Source organism: Macaca nemestrina, chromosome 13 (assembly GCF_043159975.1).
Source record: "Macaca nemestrina isolate mMacNem1 chromosome 13, mMacNem.hap1, whole genome shotgun sequence".
Classification (NCBI taxonomy): Eukaryota; Metazoa; Chordata; class Mammalia; order Primates; family Cercopithecidae; genus Macaca; species Macaca nemestrina.
In genome coordinates, this window is record NC_092137.1 from 15,959,313 (window position 1) to 15,984,370 (window position 25,058).

The window sequence follows — 25,058 nt, forward strand, 5'->3', positions numbered from 1 at the left end:
AACCCTGAAGCAATACCTATTCTTCCTTCACATCTCCTTCTCTAAGTGTATTTTTTTAACCTTGTTAGTACATATTATATAATCACATTGTTCAAATATTTGAGATGGTGATTACACCACCATTCAATTTTAATTGGTACTTATGTTAATATGTCAGATGTTCTCAGGCAAAATTAATTAGGACTAAACAATTGATTGATGGTCTTTAAAATCCAAACTTTCAAAGAGGCAGCAGTTTCATAACCCATACCACAACTGTGGGGTTAATTTGGATCATAGCATTTATCAGCTCAGGGATGATCTTCCTTAAGACCAAATACTAGTCTATCAATAAGAAATAAAGGCCAGGCACGGTGGCTCATGCCTGTAATCCCAGCACTTTGGGAGTCCGAGGCAAGTGGATCACCTGAGGTCAGGAGTTCAATACCAGCCTGGCCAACATGGTGAAATCCCATCTCTACTAAAAATACAAAAATCAGCCGGATGTGGTGGCATGTGCCTGTAATCCCAGCTACATGGGAGGTTGAGGCAGGAGGATCACCTGAACCTGGGAGGCGGAAGCTGCAGTAAGCCAAAATTGTGCCACCGCACTCCAGCTTGGTCAATGGTACAAGACACTGTCTCAATGAAAATAAAGAAAAATGCAAAACATATAGTTGATCCAGGTGTGTTGGCTCACACCTGTAATCCCAGCACTTTGGGAGGTTGAGGCAGGCAGATCACTTGAGTTCGGGAGTTCAAGACCAGCCTGGCCAACATGGTGAAACCCTGTCTCTACCAAAAATGCAAAAATTACCTGGGCATGGTGGCGTGCACCTGTAGTTCAGCTACTTGGGAGGTTGAGGCAGGAGAATCACTTGAACCCAGGACGTGGAGGCTACAGTGAGCCGAGATTGTGCCACTGCACTCCAGCCTGGGTAACAGAGCAAGACTCCATCTCAACCAAACAAAATAAAACAAAACAAAAATACAGTTAAGAAACAGGATTTAAAATAACTTAGTCCAACTTCCTAAGACAGAAATCCCTTCTATAGCAAGTCAGATGCTTCACTAGCCTCTTTTTCAATCCTGTAAGTGTCAGAGATCTCAGTACCTGCCAAGACAGCCCCCTCCATTATTGGCTTGTTCTAATTGCTACCAAATTCTTTCCTATGTCATACTGGAATAGAGTTCCCTGTCCTTTCCTCTTGTCAGCTGTAAATTTCACTTTCTGGAGCAACAGCGAAATTCCGTTTCCCATTGGAAGATTCCTCCAAGAATTGACTCCTTGAAGAGAGAAAAACAAAAGGCTCATGAGATATCATACCCTCCTCCCCAGTGATTATATTAGGATGAAGCTCTTGGGAGATACGTAGAGGACTTCATTTCACATGGTGGTATTATAAGTCTACAAACTTAGAGTATTTTAGAAACCTCTGTTCTAAGGACGGGTGCAGTGGCTCACACCTGTAATCCCAGCACTTTGGGAGGCCGAGGCGGGTAGATCACGAGGTCGGGAGTTCAAGACCAGCCTGACCAAGATGGTGAAACCCCGTCTCTACTAAAAATTTTTTTTAAAATTAGCTCAATGTGGTGGTGGGCACCTGTAATCCCAGCTACATGGGAGGCTGAAGCAGGAGAATCACTTGAACCGGGGAGGCAGAGGTTGCAGTGAGTTGAGATCACACCACTGCACTCCAGCCTGGGAGACAGGGTGAGACTCCGTCTCAAAAAAAAAAAAAAAAAAAAAAAAAAAAAAGGAACCTTTGTTCTAAAAGGAGTTCTGAATAGATTGGTTAGTTGCTGTGGCTGCACTTGGATATAATTTGTTTAAAAGACAGCACACCTTAATGTCTTACCTAAGCTTTGCTCATTCAGGTGGATGAGCACCCCCCAAGACCACCAAGAGGATTACTACACAATATTAAATATTTTATTTTAAAATAAAATTGTATATACAAGTGTGTATTGACAAAAAAAAAATTTAATTATGTGCACTTGGTTAAATGCAATCTTAAAGATGCCATCAGGCAACCTTCATAAACAAATGTGCACTTTGGAGTCAGGTTGTACCATGTTAGAATTCCAGCTGTACTACTTATTAACCGTGTGACCTTGGACCCCAGTTTCCTCAGATGGAAAGTGGGTATGAAAATAATTAACCTTGCAAGGCTGGAGTGAGTATTAAGTGCAAAAACACCTATATTCAGCCTGGGATGTAGCAGGCACTCAATAAATGGAAAGATCAAGATTGTAGATCCTAATTTGAAACATGAGAGAGAATGTTCATTTAATTTATTTAGAAAGTTAAATAGTAAGAACAGAGATATACAATCTAGTAAAAAATATTTCAAGGCCATATGTTTAAAGTGTCTGTCAATGTTTAAAAATGTGAAATTAAAATGTAACGACACCCAATCGTTATTTTAAAAATTCAAACCATCAATAGAAAAACAAATGAAAATTTCTTCACCATCCCTCCATTTCAATCCTCAGTCCCATTCCCCAATAATTCCGCTAAACAGTTTGGTGTGCAACCTTCCAGATACGCTTATACAAGCACATATGATGTATTCCCTTCAAAAATGAACTCATGCCATACACATTGTTCTGCCACTTCTTTTTGCATCTGACACTATATGATAGACATGAGCTCCAGCTCCATCCTCTTCACAGCCAGGTACTAATATTCTTCTTCTTATTTTTTTTTTCAAGCAGAGTCTCACTTTTGTTGCCCAGTCAGTCTGGAGTGCAATGGCATGATCTTTACTTACTGCAACCGCCGCCTCCCAGGTTCAAGCAATTCTCCTGCCTCAGCCTCCCGAGTAGCTGGGATTACAGGCACGCACCCCCATGCCTGGCTAATTTTTGTGTTTTTAGTAGAGATGGGGTTTCACCATGCTGGCCAGGCTGGTCTCAAACTCCTGACCTCAGGTGATCCGCCAGTCTTGGCCTCCCAAAGTGCCAGGATTACAGGCGTGAGCCACTGCACCTAGCCACTGCCAGGTATCACTAAGATGGGTTTTTAAAAGAGGGCTTTTAGCCAAGTGCAGTGGCTCATACCTGTAATCCCAGCACTTTGGGAGGCCAACGCTAGAAGATCCTTTGAGGTCAGGAGTCTGAGACGAGCTTAGGCAACATAGCAAGATCCTGTCTCTACTAAAAATAAAACTTAAAAAAATAGCTGGGTGTGGTGGCACAGGCCAATACTCCCAGTTACTTGGGAAGCTGAGGTGAAATGATCGCTTAAGCCAGGAAGGTCGAGGCTGCAGTGAGCTATGGTCACACCAGTGCACTCCAGCCTGGGGGACACAGTGAGACCCTGTCTCAAAAATAAATAATAAACAATTTTTTAAATAGGTTTTAAAAGAAGTAATGTCAGTGACATGTAAGGCTTGCCCTGAGTCCACAATTCTAAAGGTTGGATGACAACGGAAAAATTCAGGTTAACATCTGATTATTTCATTTCGAAAATGTGGCAGAGGTCAGACAGCAGGTGGGGAGATAATCCAGATAAGCCAATTAGAGGATTCTGAATGAGCAGGAATCATTTTTGTAGTATTGACCACCACCTCTCAATGACGTGGTGCTCTGTCACTTATCTTGCTTTTGGCAATGGCTGCAGTCCTGCAAGGAGAAAGGGGCCCACTATTCCCCTTTTAAAGAGGAGGAAACTGAGATTCACAGAAGCTGCCATGCCGCTGCAAGGACAGGAGTTGGGAGTCAGGTAGAGGAAGGTGGACTTTGATTCTTTAAGGCCCTAGGCCAGTGGGTAAACCATAAAAAGGAGCTAAGTGAGCCCTTGGCATCTGACCTCCTGCCTCCAGTAGAGCTGAGATTCCTTCCGCAGTTTCAGAGGAATGCTGCTCTGTGACATCTGGCTTAAGGGCTAAATAGTCCACAGTGTTTTGTGACCACCTGTGATGTAGCCGGCACTGTGTTAGAAATCAGCGAATGCGGGAAAGTGGGACCCGCATTGGGCTGGCAACCATGACTTCTGTCCCAACTCCCAACTGGGGCATGTCACTGCCCTGAAGTGTGGTGTGGGCTACCGGAGCTCTTCCTTGGTTTGGAATTGAGGCCATTGGGGGCTCCATGAGTACAGAGGAGGGAGCATGGGAACTCATTTGTGCTAGAGTTCACAGAATGAAAATCTCTTTCATCCATCCTCATGGTTTCAGAGGTGAGCAGACAGTCTGGAATTATCTAAGGCTGATCTCATGTTATAATGAAATAGAATGAAATGAGGAAAAGGGCAAGAAATCTCATCTTTCTTTTTTTTTTTTTTTTTGATGGAGTTTCACTCTTGTTGCCCAGGCTGGAGTGCAATGGTGCAATCTCAGCTCACTGCAACTTGAACTCTGCCTCCTGAGTTCAAGCGATTCTCCTGCCTCAGTCTCCCGAGTAGGTGGGATTACAGGCATGCGCTACCATGCCAGGGTAATTTTGTATTTTTAGTAGGGATGAGGTTTCTCCATGTTGGTCAGGCTGGTCTTGAACTCCTGACCTCAGGTGATCTGCCCGCCTCGGCCTCCCAAAGTGCTGGGATTACAGGTGTGAGCCACTGCGCCCGGCCAAGAAATCTCATCTTTCTATGCAGCTTTGGGAGTGACTGGCACAGGACGATGATGTTTAGAAAGCAAATCAAGCAGCCTAGTCCATCATCCTAGGGGAAGTCAGGGGACCTGCTCAGGAAGGACAGACACACCTTGATGCCCTGGACAGCATCCGACGGCGGGAGAGTGTCCTGGGGGTCTGGCTATCTCTGACTCAGATTAGCAGGGATGAGAGGAACTGACAGCTCGTGTCAGCCTCTCTCTGGGGCCCTCATGGAGAGGGTACTGTCACCCCTGTCTGGCACTATTGTGGGTCAGGAGTCTTCAGTCAGTCAGAAGGGAGACGCTGACCAACAGGACATCCTCTCCATTCTCCCCAGCCCCGCCAGTAGCATGGATGGTGAGAAATGAGTCTCAGATGGAGGAACCTGAAGCAGATTCTGCAGGAAAAGTGACTCCTGCCAGGGCTCTCACCTTTCCGAGGCCCTAGGAGCCCCACTTAGCTCATCTGTGCCTCTGGAGGAACCCCGGGCCCTGGACCTGCAGAGGCGCCCTTTTGAGGATACTGGAGCTAGAGGCTTCTTCCAGCCCTCTTCTCAGGAGAGCCGCGTGTTCTTGCTCTTGCGAACATTTCACTCCTTCATTGAGAAACTGAACATTCCAATCCCCAAAGGAGAAGAGAGACAACTGCTGATTTCCACAGGTGGAAGAGACGAAAGCCAGAACATTCTCCTGGTTTCATGAGAAAGTGCTGGAGTTTTATTGTTTGTGTGATTTGATTGATCTGAATGTGTGGCTTTCAGTCTGGCTTTGAAACCCTTCAAGATCCCCAGAGGAACTGGGAGCAGTGGCTCACGTCTGTAATCCCAGCACTTTGGGAGGCCAAGGCGGATGGATCACTTGAGGTTAGGAGTTCGAGATCAGCCTGGCCAACATCGCGAAACCCCATCTCTACTAAAAATACAAAATTAGCCAGGTATGGCGGCAGGTGCTTGTAATCCCACCTACTCGGGAGGCTGAGGCAGGAGAATCACTTGAACCCAGGAGGCGGAGGTTGCAGTGAGCTGAGATGGTGCCATTTGTACTCTAGCCTGGGCAACAGGGCAAGACTCCATCTCAAAAAAAATTTTTTTAAATAAAAAATCAAGCTTAGTGTAAAAGATATTTAGTTAGCATTTTTTAAATAAAAAGTTTTGTAGCTGCAAGCAAGTTTGAAAACTACAAGTCTGCTGCCTCAGTTTTATACAGATTGCTGGTCCTGATATTCTCTTTATATATATATATATAATATGCATATACATATATACATACATATAATACATATACATATATATAATATGTTTATTTATTTATTTATTATAGTAGCTGAGATTACAGGCATCAACCACCAAGCCCCGGTAGTTTTTGTATTTTTAGCAGAAATCGGGTTTCACCACATTTGTTAGGCTGGTCTCGAACTCCTGACCTCAAGTGATCCACCTGCATCAGCCTCCCAAAGTGCTGGGATTACAGGCATGAGCCTCTGCACCCGGCCCTGACATTCTCCTTATGTACACAGATACATAAGTCTCGTTTTGGGAGAACAGAGAGAAATCCGTCCATTCATTCCACAAAATATTTTTTGAGCACTTCCTTTGTGCCAGGTACAACTATGCATCATGAAAAATAAAAAGGTCTAGTAATGACTACCGTTGCCCTTGAGGAGATTGTGCTTGGGGGCACAGGTGACACCACGGCAGCCAGTTCAGAGGAAGCATTTCAAAGTGAAGTCTAGGCTTCTATCCTTGAATGACTTCATTCCGATCAGATGTAGCTACAGACACCATTCTCTTCAAGACTTCTCTTTCTTGTTTTTTATTTAAACCTATATGTATTTTAATATAGAAAACTTTTTTCATGAAACAACTTGCAGGACTAACTTAGGGTTAATTAGAATATCTTCAACAGGCTGGGAGCAGTGGCTCATACCTGTAATCCCAGCACTTTGGAAGGCCGAGACCGGAGGATCATTTGAGGTCAGGAGCTCGAGACTAGCCTGGCCAGGCTAGTGAAATGCCATCTTCACTAAAAATACAAAAAAAAAAAAAAAATTAGCTAGGTGTGGTGACACATGCCTGTAATCCCAGCTACGCAGGGGGCTGAGGCACAAGAATTGCTTGAACAGGGGAGATGGAGGTTGCTGTGAGCCAAGATTGTGCCACTGCACTCCAGTTTGGGTGACAGAGAAAGACTCCACCTCAGAAAAAAAAAAAAAAAAAAAAAAAAAAAGAATATCTTCAACAGTTTGCTGTAAATCATAATTATAATAAAAATCCAAGGCCGGGCGTGGTGGCTCATGCCTGTAATCCCAGCACTTTGGGAGGCTGAGGTAGGTGGATCACGAGGTCAGGAGATCGAGACCATCCTGGCTAATACAGTGAAACCCCATCTCTACTAAAAATACAAAAAATTAGCCGGGCGTGGTGGCGGGCGCCTGTAGTCCCAGCTACCTGGGAGGCTGAAGCAGGAAAATGGCGGGAACCCGGGAGGCAGAGCTTGCAGTGAGCCAAGATAGTGCCACTGCACTCCAACCTGGACGACAGAGCCAGACTCTGTCTCAAAAAAAAAAAAAATAATAAAAAAATTACAAATCCATTAAATTTGCACTGTTAAGACTTAGAATTTAAAAGGTTATTTAACAAATAACAAAAATAAGACCCTACTTTTTTCTCTAGACTTACTTTCAGCACCTTCAGCTTATGAAGCGTTCTTGGTCCCATGCTCTTGGTCTTTTCCCTCCAAACAAACCATTCTATCCAGCTGGGCCACCTTGATCCATTGGGGGGTTTTAGCACAGAGTGTAACAGCTGCATGCTTGATTTCGTTTGTTCCTTCTGGCTGTTTTCCCTCTTTCACGAGGGGCTGCTCATTTAACAAGAAGGCTATAATGTGTAACAAGAGCAAAAAGTAAGGCTTTGTTGCATTAAGCCGCTGTGATTAGAGGTTTGTTTGTTACTACAGCATACTCTCACCCATCCTGACTAATACAATCCCATCCACCCTTGTGTCCTGGGCAAACTGTTTCTCATCCTATAGCTCAAATGTCCCTTCCAGTCTGTGAAACCATGTTCCACTCCCCCAGGGAGGGGTAGAGTCTCTTTCCTCTGGACCATCCTTAATTGTAGCACACAATAAGTTTCCTTGGATTTTTCTGTGTGGCTTCTAAGTGTCTTGCAAGCAGAAGTTATAGCTATATATATTCATATACAAGTGTTTGTTGATGGACTAAATGAATGCTTGTATTTAGAAATTGCTTCCTAAAGCCTACTGTTCAGAGCTCATTTCTGAGCTGCAAAGACACAGTCTGTCACGTAAAAGTGACATGGTGCAATCAGCAGCATCTGCCCAACAACTCGAGCTAGGTATGCAAGCTTGAAATCAAGGCAGTTAGGAGAGAGAGTCCATAAGGTTTCTTTCAGACTCCAATAGTCAGTGCCCTGTGAGCATAGCTGGACCAGAAAGAGACCTTCCTTGGCCAGTGTCAGGAAAAACAGCACAGTCCTCCACATTGAAACAATTTGTTAGCATTTACAAGTTCACATTTTTCTGTATTTTAACTTCTAATTGGTTTCCTCTTTTGTGCTAAGAATGCCATCTGTCCCTTTGACAGGTTTTTGGATTTGATACCACTTACCAGGAAATATGACCATTATAAGCATTGTAAGAGGATTCAAAAGTGTCCATCCCAAACAGCCCTGTTTTAGGAACTCCATACAGGATCCCACATTTTTCATGTGTAGAGGTTTTACCATTTTTCAAGCCCCTACCCCACAGAATAAAGCCCTTTTCCTCTACAATTTCTTAGAGCTCATAATATACAGCAAGGTAACATACATGGCCCCATTTTGATTGTAGATTTCCTGTCTTCTCTGTTGCAATTAAAAGAATATTATCATCCTTATTTGTAGGTAAGAAAACTGAGGCTGATGGAAATGGACGTGCCTAAGATCATATAGAAATAAGAGAACCAGGTCATCAAAATTCATTTCTGAACCTAAGCCCACTGCTCTCCAGGTATCTTTCCCTTATGGAATAAAAGCAGGGATAGGGCTCATTATTCCGATTTTATGGACCAGGAGAAGTTAATGGACCAATCTAAAATTCCTCAAGAAGTAAGGCACAATTCTAAGCTTGAAGAACTCCAGTCCTCTCTCCAGGTGACCCTGTGTTCTTACTAGGACTACCTTATACTACCTTGACCCTGCAGTACCTTCTTTCAAGCCTAAAGTTACTTGTTTACGGACAAGCCAAGAAGAGTAAAGGGGCGTGGCCCAGAGAGATTTCCAGTTGAAGAAAGAATGATTCACCAGCCCCATTAAAACAAAGAGCCATTTTCTGCAGGCTCCCCCAGGACCCACGTGCTGTGGTCTATTGCTGTGGGGTACAGGGAGCCCCTGCAGGAGGGCTTGGACTAGAAGGAAGGGAGGGTACTAACCTTTACTGAACATCCATTATAAACCAGACACTTTACAGATGGCTACTTCATGTAATCCTCACATGATACTAAAAGAAAGATGAAAAAATGGCCCAGTGTGGTGGCTCATGCCTGTCATCTCAGCACTTTGGAAGGCCGAGGTGGGTGGATCACTTGAGGCCAGGAGTTTGAGACCAGCCCAGCCAACATGGTGAAGCCCCTTTGCTACTTAAAATACAAAAAAAAAAAAAAAAAAATTATCCGGGCGTGGTGGCTCGAGCCTCTAATCCTAGCTACTCAGGAGGCTAAGGCACAAGAATCACTTGAACCTGGTAGGCGGGGGTTGCAGTGAGCCAAGATGGTGTCACTGCACTCCGGCCTGGGCAACAGAGTGAGATTCTGTCGAAAGGAAGGGAGGGACGGACAGATGGTCGGACGGACGGAAGGAAGGAAGGAAGGAAGGAAGGAAGGAAGGAAGGAAGGAAGGAAGGAAGGAAGGAAAGAGAGAGAGAGAGAGAGAGAGAAAGAAAGAAAGAAAGAAAGAAGGAAGGAAGGAAGGAAGGAAGGAAGGAAGGAAGGAAAGAAAGAAAGAAAGAAAGAAAGAAAGAGAAAGAAAGAAAGAAAGAAAGAAAGAAAGAAAGAAAGAAAGAAAGAAAGAAAGAAAGAAAGAAAGAAAGAAAGAGAGAAAGAGAAAGAAGAAATGAAGGCCCAGAAAAGTTGGACTATCCAACACAGCAGGACTCGCTGGCGTATCTGGTGTCGGAGCTGTTCTTTCCAGCATTTGCTGCAGCAGATGATGTAGAAGATGGAAAGGCAACACGGGAAAGGGTCGTGTACTCAGGAACTCCTCATCCTGTTAGGGAAGTCACACACACACGCATGAATCTGATAAAGAATCCCTGTGGCCAGGCACGCTGGCTCACGCCTGTAATCCCAGCTCTTTTGAGACACTGAAGCGGGAGGTCGCCTGAGGTCAGGAGTTCGAGACAAGCCTGTCCAACACGGAGAAAGCCCGTCTCTACCAAAACTACAAAAATTAGCCGTGCGTGGTGGCACGCGCCTGTAATCCCAGCTACTCAGGAGGCTGAGGCACAAGAATCACTTGAACCTGGGAGACAGAGGTTGCAGTGAGCAGAGATTGTGCCACTGTACTCACTGTACTCCAGCCTGGGAGACAAGAATTAAAAAAAAAAAAAAAAGAACCCCTTGTTGGCGGCAGGCAATATAAGATTAATGGAGATTTGGGGGCAGAGAACGAGTAGGGTTAGGGGAAGGGAGGACAAGATTCCTTCCAGGACAGTCTCCAGCTGAACTTTGAGGAAAGAATTTGAATAAACAGAAATGAAAGGAAAAGACTTTCTAGGCCAGAAGTAGCAGCTTCTGGAAATGAGCAGGTAGAATCACTGATATTTACCAGTGATTGTTATCTGAGTCCAAGGAAACTGAAAGGGCCAGCAGGCAGATTCTAGCAATTCCACTCAGATATTGAGGTGGCCAGGGCCATCTGTGGGGCTGCAGGAGTGTATCCAGCTTTATAGGAAAATGAAATTAGCAAGAATCAGTGGGTGAGATCAGCCATCTACTAAGTAATCACCTGAGGAGAAGATCCGAAAACTGCAGCACAGAGCAAGGTGATGTGGATACAGCCAAAGCACGTCATTGTGCCTGGAAAGTAATCCCAGGAAAAGGAGATCCCTTTCCTTCATAGAGAGCCTGCCTGTTCCCAGGGGCAGCGCCAAATGGACTCAAAGGCCAGATCTGGCATCAGAATTCCTTGTAGCCCTTACAGGTTCCTACTAAGATAAGGATCCCCTAATTGTGAGCCATTCCAGTGCACTGACAAATTCAAATTTGAGGTCCACAAGGGGAAACCTATTTCCCCTCAAACCCTGTACCCGTGCAGCCTGGCCCTGAGCAGCTGCCTCCAGGGACAGCTTTCCCATTTTGACTTTTAGCATAAGGAAACTAAGGGAAATGAGAATTCCAACTCCACAGCGGCAATGCCACTGTCCGTTTCCCGCAGCTCTTCATGGTTTGCAGTGCATTTTGACTCACTCCATTAGTCCTCTCTCAAGTCTATGTAATGCATGAAGCTGGAGGGAAGTCTTCAGAGTGGAAGGGGTCTTTGAGCTGCCTCCAAGGATGCAAAATTAGTCTCTGAGGGCAGTCCGGGGTCTGCTGGACACTTCCATTGTCTAAGTCAGTAATCAAATTACTGGCATTAAATGAAGATAATTTTTGTTTTAAACCTAATTATGCCTTTACAAATAAAACTTCCCACCTCCAACTCTCTCAATGGTGGGTCTCAAACTCTCCTCCAGCCTCAGATGTCAAAAAACTATGCATTTTGCCTTGGGCACATCCAACATCATATACGTTGAATGGCTTTGATGGGCTTGATTCTAATCTTAATTAAAGCAGTGCCCGTTTTGGTCCATCTTGGTCTCTTTGAACCCACTCTCAGCTGACTCAGTTCAATAGTAGTTTGATGGGAAAAATGCCAACTGTCCTGGGAAACAAAGGAGAAATTTGGGAGTAACTTTAGGCTTCACAAAAGGGTCAAGGGTCCCTTATGTCACTTGAAATGATTAACTTTACTGAAGAGTAACAAAATTATTTTTGAAAAATAAAAACAAAGAAATTAAATTTGCTCATAACCCCACTGCTTTAAAAAAAAAAAAAAAAAGGTATAGACCAGGCGTGGTGGCTCACGCCTGTAATCCTAGCAATTTGGGAAGCTGAGGTGGGCAGATCACTTGAGGTCAGGGGTTTGAAATTAGCCTGGCCACCAAGGTGAAACCCTGTCTCTACTAAAAATACAAAAATTAACCTGGTGTGGTGGCATGTGCCTGTAATTCCAGCTACCAGGGAGGCTGAGGCAGGAGAATCACTTCAACCAGGGAGGTGGAGGCTGAGTGAGCCGAGACGGTGCCATTGCACTCCAGCCTGAGCAATAAAGCGAGACTCCATCTCAAAAAAAAAAAATTAAGCAGGCATAGTGGCGAGTGCCTATAATCTCAGCTACTGGGGAGGCTGAGGCACAAGAATCACTTGAACCTGGGAGGCAGAGGTTGCAGTGAGCCAAGATCATGCCACTGCACTCCAGCCTGGATGAAACTGTCTAAATAAATAAATAAATAAATAAATGTATGTTATATCAAGTCCAAAGTTTCTCCCTCCACCTGACTGATTCTCTTCTTCAAAGTAAACTACTGTTAACAACTTGGTGCACATTCTTCTCAATTTGTTACTGGGTTGATGCAGATATATCTAAGTATATGTAAGTACATATATATCCAAAATGCCAGATAGATTGACCTATACCTTGCTTATTTTCCTTCACGTTCACAAACATTTCCCAAGTCTGTAACTACAGATCTAACACATTATTTCTTCTGGGTGTATGTAATTCCACTGCATGGATATGTTACATACCATTCTCCTGTTTAATTTGTTTTTGTTACGGATATTGAGATTGCTTATAGTATTTTTGTTATTGAGAATGATGCAGCCACCCACATTCTTATTTATATGCTTTTGTGTGTTTGTCTTATTATTTCTCGTAGGATGGATCCTGAAGAGTGGAACTGCTTTTCCTCTTAGGGCAGGCACACCAACAGTGTATGTGAGGCCCCTGCCCCCACTCCCCAGGCTGGCCAGTACTTTGGGCCAATCTGCTAGACCCAAAAACGTTAATCTCATTGAGATTTAATTTGCATTCTCCTGACTACCGGTGAAGTTGAGCATCTTTTCGTATGTTTATTGACAATTTGCATTTCTTATTCAGTAAATTACCTACTCATATCCTAGAGTCATATTTCTGTCTGCCTGTTTTTTCTATTCAATTTGTGGGAGCTCTTTGTATAGCTGGGATATAATCTTTGACTCAATATATGGCAAGTATTTTCTATTACTGTTGTCATCTTTTTATTGTAGTAAAATTCTTACATGCAGCACCCCCACCCCTCCCCCACCTTTTTTTTTTTTTTTTTTTTTTTGCATTTGGATTAGGCAGAGAGCTAGCTTTACTGTTTTCCAGATGAAGTAAATCAATCCCAAGGATTTTAAAATTATTTAATCAGTAAAAATGTACACATTTTGAGGGAGAAGGCGTGAAGATCCCAGGAAAAACTGTGCTGTTGTCCCTGCAGATAGACCCAGTAGATCTTTTTCCTTTTTTTTCTTTCTTTTGAGACAAGGTCTCATTCTGTCATCCAGGCTGGAATGCAGTGGCGTGATGATGGCACACTGCAGCCTTGATCTCCCTGGGCTCAGGTGATCTTTCTGCCTCAGCCTCCCAAGTAGCTGGGACCACAGGCATGCACCCACCACGCCCAGCTAATTTTTATATTTTTGGTAGAGACGGGGTTTCACCGTGTTGCCTAGGCTAGTCTCAAACTCCTGGGCTCAAGCCATCTGTCCTCCTCAGACTCTTGAAGTACCGGGATTACAGGCATGAGCCACCACGCCTGGCCAACCCAGCAGATCTTTAATTTACAATCTGGAAAACCCGTTTAGAGGCTGTTGCTCTCCTAGCCGGTCATGGTTTGGGCCCTTCTCAACGTGTGTATGTGTGTGTTGCTTCTTTGTGTGTGTGTCTTAGTAAAGAGGAGATATGTAAACTAAAATATTCTCCTCCCTCAAAAATCGCCTGACTTAATTATAAACCAAACCCTGTAAATAACTCTATCCTAGCAGTTGGTCATGAGATTGAGGCATCTGTTTCAGATGTGGGTCTCCCTCCCTGGTCCACAGTGAGCTCCTTGCGGCTGTGCCTTAACTTACCTCTGTTCCAAACCTCCCCAGGGGCTCAGACACAGCAGTAGATGGGTACTTGTCTCAGTCCATTTTGTGTTGCTATAACATAATAGCACAGACTGGGTAACTTATAAAGAAAGGAAATGTATTTCTCATGTTTCTGGAGGCTGAGAAGTCCAAAATCAAGGTGCCAGCAATTGCTGAGGGCCTTCATGGCAGGAAAAAGGAAGAGAGAGCAAGAGATCAAACTCCCAGCCTCAAGCCCTTTTATAATTAGCATTAATCCATTCACAAGAGTGGAACCCTCATGACCTAAACACCTCCCATTAGGTCCTGAGACAGGAATAATACAAGGTGGCTGCAGAATAATAGAAAATTTCAGGCAGCAATTTCACATAACTAGCAAAGGGAAACTGTGGAAATAGCTGCAGAGGCCATGGCCTGATAAGACCCTGAAGAACAGAGCGTGGACCAAGCTGGCTAAGACCCACTGAACCCAGCATGGCACTGGATTTGACCTAGGTTTCTCTTAGGACCTCATTACACATTCATTAACATACTAACTCACACACCCCACTAACATCGTGAGAGTTCCGAGAACACCCATATTTGCTGTAAAAATAGGTAGTGTCACAGTTCTGAGAAATCTCCACCTTTTTCTAGGAATGATCATGAATATTCCACCTCTTGGTTGAAGAAACTCATAAAGGTAGCAGCCCCAAACCCCCTTTCATGTGAGTCTCTCGAGTACACCCGCATTCCCTTTTCTTGAGTGCGTACTTTTCCCTTTGCAATAAGTCATACTTTCACTATTTTCCAACCGGTCTTTGAATTCATTCTCTTGACAATGTCAAGAGCCTGGACACGGGCTGAGGTCTAGATCCCACTGGCATTTGGGGACCTCCCTTCCAACACTGTTGCACTGGGGTTTAAATTTCCAACATGTGTTTTTGTGGGGGGACACATTGAAACCACGGCAGTACTGAACAAAACCTTGGCTTTGAAGCCATATGAAGACTTGTTTTGTGTGTATTCACATAGTTGAAGTATTTCAACATTTTTAAGAGAGATTTTCAGGCTTCTCTATAAGCAGACTAAGAATCAGCATTAGCATGTTTTCTCCATGTACAAAGCCTTTTATCTTTCTACTTACAAATGAAGGTAACCGATAAATATTTGTTGCATTTTATCATTCTGTTAACCTTCAGATTCAGACTTGTCAGTAATTACTGGCTTGCATTAAAAGCAGGAGATTAGAGATTGAGGTCCAGGGAGTATAAATGATTTGCTCAAAGGCATGTAGAGTAACCAGGTCTCCTGTCCCTCTGTCCCTCTCTTCTGCTACACCTTGTCCCTCAACAAAGGGTGAATGACCTACTGATGGTCATTCATCTGATGAGAAAGGACAAAGGTAGGGCTTTGACTCTGAGCAACTGAACCCATCCTGGCCTATTTTCACAGTCCTGCCACGGAAGATCTGGCTGCCTTAAAAGGACTCATTCAGTGATCTTGGTCTTGAACAATACCATGAGTACTTACTATATACAGGCACGCTGCTGTGCCCTGAGGATCCCCTCTGGAGCAAAACTGACCCAGGTCATCACAGGTTAGCGAGGGAGAGTGAGCCTGTCTTCTACAGTGTCACCGAAGTGAGCACTGAACAAATACTCCCAGGCATAGATCATTACAAATGGAGGTGAGTGCTGGGCAAGAAAGGACAGGACGCTAGGCGAGAATTCAGCAGGAGGGCTTGATGTCGATTAGGGGGCTAGGGAAAAGCAGAAGTGGGGCTGTAAAAGGCTTTTACATTTGTGAGGGAAATAACAATAATAAAGGTACTTGGAAGGGCAGCTCACCCGCATTCATGGGCCTCTTCCTAGAACTCTGGGAATCTTTCTCCCTGTAGCTCTGTAGGCAGCATCCAGGGTCAGGGCTGGAGAGGCCTTCACAAATGCTAATCTGTGAGCATTTTATGGGTTGCCCCCTGACCCTCAGCATCCTCCTCCTTAACTAGATCCGATGGTGAGTTGAAGAGGTGGGGGCGATGGAGAATGGCATTTCCAGTTTAGAGAAAAAAGTGGGGGGGGAGAGGGGGAAGCCTTCCCACCCCAACCCCAGGGCCAGGTTTCCCTCCCTCCACACAAGCCTAAGGAATGTTTCTCAAGGCAAAATCCCACCTCACTGTGTATTTGGTTGTGAAGGGGGCTGTCCAGGAGACCAGGATTGTTCTTGGAGAGTTTGGCGGGCAGGGGCAATAATGTCTGATCCCCCGCAGACAAATGCACCTGTAAGAAAGCTAGACCAGCATGAAGTAAAGCCAGGATTTGGTGGTGGAGGGGCCAGTGCTGCTGCTGGACAGAAAGGTGTTATTGTCCCCGGAAGAATATCACGTCGTAGTCATCATAATAATAATAACTGACACAACTATTATGGGCTGGAGACTTATGAGAGCTTTCATAACTCTCAGGTAAGAGGCACTACGAACTCCATTTCACAATTGAGGAAACTGAGGCACAAAGAAACGAAGTAGTGACAGCAGCTTTCCTTTTTCCCTTCAACAATTCGGAATCAAGCTTTTTGAGCCGAGGCTGGATCTCAGGAGGTGTGGACAGCAGTTCCATCTCTGGAAATCAGATTCGCCTGCCCATAATTGGGGAGAATGGTGGCTTTGAAAAGGTTACCTTGGGAGCCCTGGGGACGGCTGCAGGGAACGTACGCCCATTCCCCCTCAGAAGCAGAGCCAGGCCGCCTCCCCTCCGCAGTGGTGAGGACTCGTGGACAGTCCCACGGGGATGGCGGGAGACTTGCGGAGTGGCCGCCCTCCAGGTCCGCGCCGAGGCCGGGCAGCTCCGCTTTCTGCTCAGTCTCCGCGAGGTGTCGCCTTCGGCCGAAGAAACCACCGCGGCGCCACCCTCGTAGCTCGCACTTATTTATTTATTTTCAAACAAGGGGGGCGCCCCTCTCCTTTCAATTCGAAACTAGAAACATCCAGAGGTCTTGTTCCTAAGGGGGCGCGTCCTCTCCCTGCTATTTTGCACCTTCGGACTAGCCTTCTTTCGGAATTACACAGGAGCAACCTCTCTGCAAGGCCTTGCTCAACGTTGGCCTCGCGCTCAGCTGCACAACACGCCGTCAAAGCGGGGGCTGCGTTAGAAGCATCGGTCTCCCCTCTCCAACACACACCCCCGGAGCCCTCCGTAATTTTTTTTTTTCTTTTAATGACAAGCAATTGCCAGGCCCGCAGGGTGGGTGCTGCATTGCACCGCTCGGCGCGCAGCTGGTTCTCAGAGTGCAGCCGGTGCAAGCCCGGGGGTCCAAAAGGGCGGGAGGAGCACACCCCGGGCTTCCCAGCTTTGCAGCCTTCTCTCTGCAAAGAAAAGCAAGTGGCTTTTGGCGCGAAAGCCTTGGCGCCTCCCCTGATTTTTATGGAAATCAGGAGGGCGGGGTAAAGCCGCTTTCCTCTCCTTTCTCCCTCCCCCTTGTCTGCGCCACAGCCCCCTTCTCTCCCCGCCCCCCGGGTGTGTCAGATTTTTCAGTTAATAATATCCCCCGAGCTTCAAAGCGCAGGCAGTGACAGTCATCTGTCTGGACGCGCTGGGTGGATGCGGGGGGCTCCTGGGAACTGTGTTGGAGCCGAGCAAGCGCTAGCCAGGCGCAAGCGCGCACAGACTGTAGCCACCCGAGGACACCCCCGCCCCCCGGCCCACCCGGAGACACCCGCGCAGAATCGCCTCCGGATCCCCTGCAGTCGGCGGGAGGTAAGGAGCAGGGCTTCCAAACCGCCCGGCGCCCAGGGAGCGACGAGCGCCGGGGCAAGGCAAGCCCTGGACGGGATTGCGACGTGCGCACCGGGCGCCCGAATATGCCCGGGGGACTGTTTCTGCTTCCGAAACAAAACCGTCTCTGGGTTTTCCCAGAAAAGCCAGTTCCAGCCCCGAAGCCATCCTGGCTAAAGGAGACCCGCCCTAATCCTTTTGCAGCCCTTACCGGGGGGAGTAATGGCTTCTGCGAAAAGAAATTCTCCCTGCTCTAGAAGATCTGTCTGTGTTTGAGCTGTCGGAGAGCCGGTGCGTCCCCACCCTAGGCTGGGGTTCTTCTCCAAAGGGTGCCCCTGGAGGAAGAAGACGGGGGGTTAGGCAGGGCGAGGCCACCGCGGTCGTAATCTGGGTCACGGCTGCTCCAGCTCGGAGGAGAGGCGGCTTTCCCGGTGACCCTCCTCGCGCGGGCGCCCCTGCACCATTCCCGGGAACAGGGGCTCAACCTCCCCCTCCCTGGAGGAGGACGCTGTTGGGGGTTTGGAAGAGCAGGGATGGGCTTAGAGAGGTTCCAGATAAGCTATTGGTAGGAGTATCCCTGCAGCGGGTGAATGCCGAGGGCGTTTGCTCAAATTTGGGGAGGGGAAGGATTTGTGGATATGGGTGTCTGTTGTTGGTCTCTGTCTAGAGAAAGGCTTTTTCATTTGCAAAGTTTCCTAAATCCCCTGCTATCATTTGCACTCCCGAGGCTGCATTTTTACAAAGGGGGTAGAAGGTACTCCAAATACCATACCCGGTAGCTGGGTCGGAGAGCCCAGGGCTTCCCCAGAGCAGCCGGCCCCTCGCCGCTGCGAGTGGGGTTGTTTGCGTGCTGGTGAGAGCTAGAATTCTGCAGCCTGGAACAGCCCCCTCCCCCAGGCAGTGCCTTGTGTGAATGAAATGGCAGTTTCCAAAGTTGCGGAGCCACGCCACCACCCCCTGCATCTGCATGCCCCCTCCCACCCCCTGTCGTAGACAGCTTGTACACAAAAGGAGGGAGGGAGGGAGGGAGCGAGAGGCACAACTTCCTCCACCTTCGCGAGCCGTGGGCAGAGTGGGGGGCTTGGAGGGAAGATTGGGGAACCGGGTTAGAGGGGGCGCCCATTGCCTTTCCCCTCGGTCTGCTCCGTTTGCCCACCCTCTCCGGTGTGTCTGTCGGTTGCAGTGTTGGAGGTCGGCGCCGGCCCCCGCCTTCCGCGCCCCCCACGGGAAGGAAGCACCCCCGGTATTAAAACGAGCGGGGCGGAAAGAAGTCTTCAATCGCCGGCCGGGAGGCGAGCCGATGCCGAGCTGCTCCGCGTCCACCATGCCGGGCATGATCTGCAAGAACCCAGACCTCGAGTTTGACTCGCTGCAGCCCTGCTTCTACCCGGACGAAGATGACTTCTACTTCGGCGGCCCCGACTCGACCCCCCCGGGGGAGGACATCTGGAAGAAGTTTGAGCTGCTGCCCACGCCCCCGCTGTCGCCCAGCCGTGGCTTCGCGGAGCACAGCTCCGAGCCCCCGAGCTGGGTCACGGAGATGCTGCTCGAGAACGAGCTGTGGGGCAGCCCGGCCGAGGAGGACGCGTTCGGCCTGGGTGGACTGGGTGGTCTCACCCCCAACCCGGTCATTCTCCAGGACTGCATGTGGAGCGGCTTCTCCGCCCGCGAGAAGCTGGAACGCGCCGTGAGCGAGAAGCTGCAGCACGGCCGCGGGCCGCCGACCGCCGGTTCCACCGCCCAGTCCCCGGGAGCCGGCGCCGCCAGCCCTGCGGGTCGCGGGCACGGCGGGGCTGCGGGAGCCGGCCGCGCCGGGGCCGCCCTGCCCGCCGAGCTCGCCCACCCGGCTGCCGAGTGCGTGGATCCTGCGGTGGTCTTCCCCTTTCCTGTGAACAAGCGCGAGCCAGCGCCCATGCCCGCAGCCCCGGCCAGTGCCCCGGCGGTGGGCCCTGCGGTCGCCTCGGGGGCGGGTGTCTCCGCCCCAGCCGGGGCCCCGGGGGTCGCCCCTCCGCGCCCAGGCGGCCGCCAAACCAGCGGCGGCGACCACAAGGCCCTCAGTACCTCCGGAGAGGACACCCTGAGCGATTCAGGTAAAGACCGAACTCGGGTCCGGCTGCCTCCCTGGGGCACCGGACCCCGGGTCGCGTCCCCTTTGTTAGTGCTCGTATGTCTTGGCCTAGGGAGCATTTTGGAGGCAGTGCTGGGGGCAGAGAGGTCCTGTTTCCTCCAAGTCTCTCCTCGGGGTAAAGAGAAGGGGCTGAGAGAAGGCCGCTGCAAAGGGTGCTCTCCAATTCTGGCCTTTACTAAAGTTCCTTCCACCTTCTCCTGAGGAGCCCTCCTCTAGGCCGTCACGGACCCTCACCCCGTTCCCCCCCCCATCTTTTGTAGCGCAGCCCGAGGAATAAAATTGGAGAAAGTTGTGGCTAAACCGGGTGAGGGTTTAGGGGGTTGCTGGGTGCATTGCCTGGACAGAAACCTGTTAGCGCAGGGGTGAAAGGGACTCCGGCCCAGGTCAGGGGAGGGAAAGACATCCCGAAAAGATACAAGGGCTGTGCAAAGCCCTTTTTAAGGCGCAGGAACTTATAGGAGGGTTGCACAGATGGCTAGAGCCGGTTTTCTTTTTTTTTTTTTCCCCAAATGTCGGTACCCTTCCCCCATCCTCGGTGGGTGGTGGGCTATTTGCTCCCGGTGCGTGGCCAGCAGGCGGCGATATGCGAGTCCAGCAGGCGGGCCCGGGATCTGAAAGGCTGGGGGTGGTGGGGGCACCCTCCCTCCCTCCATTTAGCAGCTGGCTGCAAGTGCAACAGCAGTTGTGTACATTCTTAAGGGGCCTCCTCTTTCCAATGTGCAGTGAAAACTGGCTCCAGTTTTGTCTTCCAGCCTGAATTCCAGGCCTAATTTGAGATGTGAGTTGTATCTGTAACCCAGTGCCCTTGAAGGTGAGGGCAGGCACTCAGCAGCCTCTCCAGGAATGCTCGCATCCTGGGAGGACTCACTGGTTAGTTCTATTGTGTGCATTTGTCTGTGCCTTAAGCTGAAGGGAAGGATTAAAACCAGGCCTTTCCCTGGGGGTCTGGATGAACAGAACTCAACCCAAAGAGTGGCATTGCCTTGTCCTTGGAGCAGGGAGCTGGGACCACCCCCCCTTGGACTTGGAAAACCAGTGTTTTCAGAATGCAGGTGGAAACAATCCTAAATTTACTTCTGGGCTGAGGAGAGATCTTTGAGGCTCCTGGAAGGAAACTTGGTGATAAGCCTCCAGTTTGAAACGGCTCTGTCCCTTTAATGTCTGCGCCTTGACAGCTTTCGGTGAGGAAGCACTTCCGTCCAACAGCTGTCTTCTTGGCAGAAAACCAAAACATTGGCTTAAAGGGACCTACAGACTGGAACAGCCTCACATTTCGGCTTTAGAACAAATCCCACAATTGTTCAGCTTTCCGGTCCCCTTCAGATCAAGCAGAAGATGTGTTTTGATTTTCATGCTTGTATTTTAAACAATAATTTTCTAGCCCGGCGTAGTAGTCAATGAGGAGAGAGGGGAAGAATGCACACAGGATGCTACACGTTTTTGTTGTTGCTGTTGTTATTGATGGCTTTGAGGAGGGCTGCTCCCATTTGGGGGTTTATACCAACTGTGGATTATGGCTTTGTAGTTAAGACTTGATCTTTGTTAAATGCAAAACTGCTTACTTGTATAAAACTCAGGTTTGTGGATGAAAAGTTGTTTTTCTTCTTCGGTTAATTAAATTGTTCCTCTAGTTTGTTTAAGGACTTAAAATCAAACACAACCATGTGTAAATTGCTAAATGAGGCTCCTAAAATGAGAGGCCTCAACTCTTTAAGTGTGGAGCTAGAAATGTAAATAAGTCCACGGGGCAGACTGGTGATTATGATAAAAGCTACCATTTACTGAGCATCTGTCTACTAGGCGCAGCTCTATGCTAAGTCTACGTTTTGTCTGTCAAAGTGGTATCCCCATTTAATAGCTGAGGAAACAGAGGCTTAGAAAGGCTGAGTAACTTGACCAGGGTCATGCAACTGGTCTGCGGTGGAGCCAGGATTCTGTCTGACCCTGAAGGCCAAGTTCTTTATATTTATTTCTACCACCTGCTAAAGTCTTGAATGAAGACTGAAAGCACAGTTGGGGAATGGGGAAGGAAAACATACTTATATATACACACATACATGTATATGTATGTATGTATGTTTTTCTTGTTTTGTTTTTTTGATACGGAGTTTTGCTCTTGCTGCCCAGGCTGGAGTGCAGTGATGCGATCTGGGCTCACTGCAACGCCCGCCCCCCGGGTTCAAGTGATTCTCCTGCCTCAGCCTCCCGAGTTAGCTGGGATTACAGGAGCATGCCACCATGCCCAGCAAAGTTTTGTATTTTTAGTAGAGGCGGGGTTTCACCATGTTAGCCAGGATGGTCTCAATCTCCTCATCTCAGGTGATCCTCCCGCCTCTGCCTCCCAAAGTGCTGGGATTACAGGTGTGAGTCACCACGTCCGTCCTACAGATATATTTATTTTAAAGAGATCTAAAACATACATAACTGTCCACATCTACATTGATGGACCCGTAAAAATAACACACTCTGTGCCAGGGTCTGCCGGAAGAGACAGATAACACATACATAATAACATGAATATATATGAATTTCATTCAAATGGTTCTCACATGAGAGTAACTGGCATCTTGTTCTCAGATGATGAAGATGATGAAGAGGAAGATGAAGAGGAGGAAATTGACGTGGTCACTGTGGAGAAGCGGCGTTCCTCCTCCAACACCAAGGCTGTCACCACATTCACCATCACTGTGCGTCCCAAAAACGCAGCCCTGGGTCCCGGGAGGGCTCAGTCCAGCGAGCTGATCCTCAAACGATGCCTTCCCATCCACCAGCAGCACAACTATGCCGCCCCATCTCCCTACGTGGAGAGTGAGGATGCACCCCCCCAGAAGAAGATAAAGAATGAGGTGTCCCCACGTCCGCTCAAGAGTGTCATCCCCCCAAAGGCTAAGAGCTTGAGCCCCCGAAACTCTGACTCGGAGGACAGTGAGCGTCGCAGGAACCACAACATCCTGGAGCGCCAGCGCCGCAACGACCTTCGGTCCAGCTTTCTCACCCTCAGGGACCACGTGCCGGAGCTGGTCAAGAATGAGAAGGCCGCCAAGGTGGTCATTTTGAAAAAGGCCACCGAGTATGTCCACTCCCTCCAGGCCGAGGAGCACCAGCTTTTGCTGGAAAAGGAAAAATTGCAGGCAAGACAGCAGCAGTTGCTAAAGAAAATTGAACACGCTCGGACTTGCTAGACGCTTCTCAAAACTGGACAGTCACTGCCACTTTGCACATTTTGATTTTTTTTAAACAAACATTGTGTTGACATTAAGAATGTTGGTTTACTTTCAAATCGGTCCCCTGTCGAGTTCGGCTCTGGGTGGGGAGCAGGACCACCAGTGTGGGGTTCTGCTGGGACCTTGGAGAGCCTGCCTCCCAGGACGCTGGGTGGCCCTGCAGCCTCCTCCACCTCACCTCCATGACAGCGGTAAAAGTTGGTGACGGTTGGGAGCCTCTGGGGCTGTTGAAGTCACCTTGTGTGTTCCAAGTTTCCAAACAACAGAAAGTCATTCCTTCTTTTTTAAAATGGTGCTTAAGTTCCAGCAGATGCCACGTAAGGGGTTTGCCATTTGATACCCCTGGGGAACATTTCTGTAAATACCATTGACACATCCGCCTTTTGTATACGTCCTGGGTAATGAGAGGTGGCTTTTGCGGCCAGTATTAGACTGGAAGTTCATACCTAAGTACTGTAATAATACCTCAATGTTTGAGGAGCATGTTTTGTATACAAATATATTGTTAATCTCTGTTATGTACTGTACTAATTCTTACACTGCCTGTATACTTTAGTATGACGCTGATACATAACTAAATTTGATACTTATATTTTCGTATGAAAATGAGTTGTGAAAGTTTTGAGTAGATATTACTTTATCACTTTTTGAACTAAGAAACTTTTGTAAAGAAATTTACTATATATATATGCCTTTTTCCTAGCCTGTTTCTTCCTGTTAATGTATTTGTTCATGTTTGGTGCATAGAACTGGGTAAATGCAAAGTTCTGTGTTTAATTTCTTCAAAATGTATATATTTAGTGCTGCATCTTATAGCACTTTGAAATACCTCATGTTTATGAAAATAAATAGCTTAAAATTAAATGATGCAACTCAACCTTTTCCTTCATGGCACTATACTTTGTCCCTTAAGGAGGAACCATAAATAATCCATAACTTATAGAGGGGATTTGGTTTCCATAAATAGCCCTTTTTGCACCTGTACAATCCTGGTTGGGGGGCATGAGTCATTGTCCCCACTTAAGGTGGAGGGAACTGAGTTTGGGGAAATGTCCAAGATTATGCAGATGAGAGATGTTATCAGTGACTATTCTGTGCATTGTAGCAATGGCACTTGACAGTTTGTAGAGCACTTCTGTGTATTGTGGCTCCTTAGTGGAATTAAGCTGGGACCTCAGATCAGTCCCTGTAAAAGAAAAGGAAAAGCAGTCACAGGGTTGTTTAACTCGCTTGTATTGGGCTTCGGTAGTATTTGCCCCATTGGCAGACGGTCTTCTGTCTTAACATAGAGCACAGTTTGTCTCCAAGAATTCATTGTTAAAAACCTTTACTAGGATCTGTGGAGGTTCTAGGCTAAGCGTGGTAAGCAGAGTAAAAAGATGGAAATGGGTTCCTCCCTTCAATGAACTCAACCTGATTCACCAACGTGTAATTCATGAAGTGACAGTTACGTAGTCCAGAGCAAGTACCAGGTGCAGGAGAAACCCTGGGGTCACAATGGAGACCCCATATGGGTGGCGTAGCTCTCTACTAGCCATTCCTATCACACAGCAGTGTCTTGGCTACTCCGGCTTCCCTGTGGAGATGGGATCAATCTTGCAGGCTCCAGAAGACTGAGCCAAGACTTACTTGTTAGGGAGGTTTCAGATAGTTTACCTGTCGGGACGTAAGACCCTTGCTTGTAAGCAGCTTCTCAGAACTAAAAGTGTACAAATAACCTATTTCTCTTTTGAGAGTCAGGTTGTACTCAGTTATTTCTCTAGGGTTTTGTTTATCTCAGATTTTTACCTGTGAGCTGGAAAAAAAAAAAAAAAAAAGGCCTTTTGCTTCACTGAGAAGAACGCAGGTCCAGAGATGAGACAGCTTTGCTGTCACAAACGCAGGCCACACAGTTTGTCGGGGCAGAAACGGGAGACACCAAGCCATGTGTCCTTGTCTGCTTTGGTCATTTTATTTCATTATTATTTTTTTCTTTTGAGATGGAGTCTCACTCTGGTGCCCAGGCTGGAGTGCAGTGGCGCAATCTTGGCTCACCGCAACCTCCGCCTCCTGGGTTCAGGCGATTCTCCTGCCTTAGCCTCCTGAGTGGCTAGGACGACAGGTGCATGCCACCACACCTGGTTAATTTTTTGTATTTTTAGTAGAGACAAAGTTTCACCATGTTAGCCAGGATGGTCTCCATCT

At 47.5% G+C, this 25,058-nt stretch overlaps 1 protein-coding gene and 1 non-coding gene across 5 annotated transcripts; one reads left to right on the forward strand and one right to left on the reverse strand.

Annotated features, from left to right (window-relative positions):
* Window positions 1–705: 705 nt before the first annotated feature.
* Window positions 706–16,667, reverse strand: LOC112427509 (uncharacterized). 2 transcript variants are annotated; one of them, XR_011611470.1, is made up of 4 exons: window positions 15,603–16,667; window positions 15,286–15,514; window positions 7,256–7,456; window positions 706–1,266 (listed from the first exon to the last, which is right to left on the reverse strand). It is a non-coding gene; the product is annotated as an uncharacterized protein (transcript). The 2 variants fall into 2 exon arrangements; XR_011611469.1 differs by lacking the exon at window positions 706–1,266 and adding an exon at window positions 6,383–6,599.
* A 608-nt stretch (window positions 16,668–17,275) lies between these two features.
* LOC105486451 (MYCN proto-oncogene, bHLH transcription factor) lies at window positions 17,276–23,751 on the forward strand. Of its 3 annotated transcripts, none has more exons than XM_011749315.3 (3): window positions 17,276–17,504; window positions 18,706–19,612; window positions 22,228–23,751. In XM_011749315.3, the coding sequence occupies exons 1-3, from the start codon at window positions 17,349–17,351 to the stop codon at window positions 22,830–22,832; spliced, it is 1,668 nt and encodes a 555-aa protein (XP_011747617.1). In that variant the 5' UTR covers window positions 17,276–17,348; the 3' UTR covers window positions 22,833–23,751. The 3 variants fall into 3 exon arrangements, with proteins under 3 accessions (XP_011747617.1, XP_011747619.1, XP_070932359.1); XM_011749317.3 differs by having other exon boundaries at window positions 17,312–17,813; XM_071076258.1 differs by lacking the exon at window positions 17,276–17,504 and having other exon boundaries at window positions 17,832–19,612.
* Window positions 23,752–25,058: the final 1,307 nt, after the last annotated feature.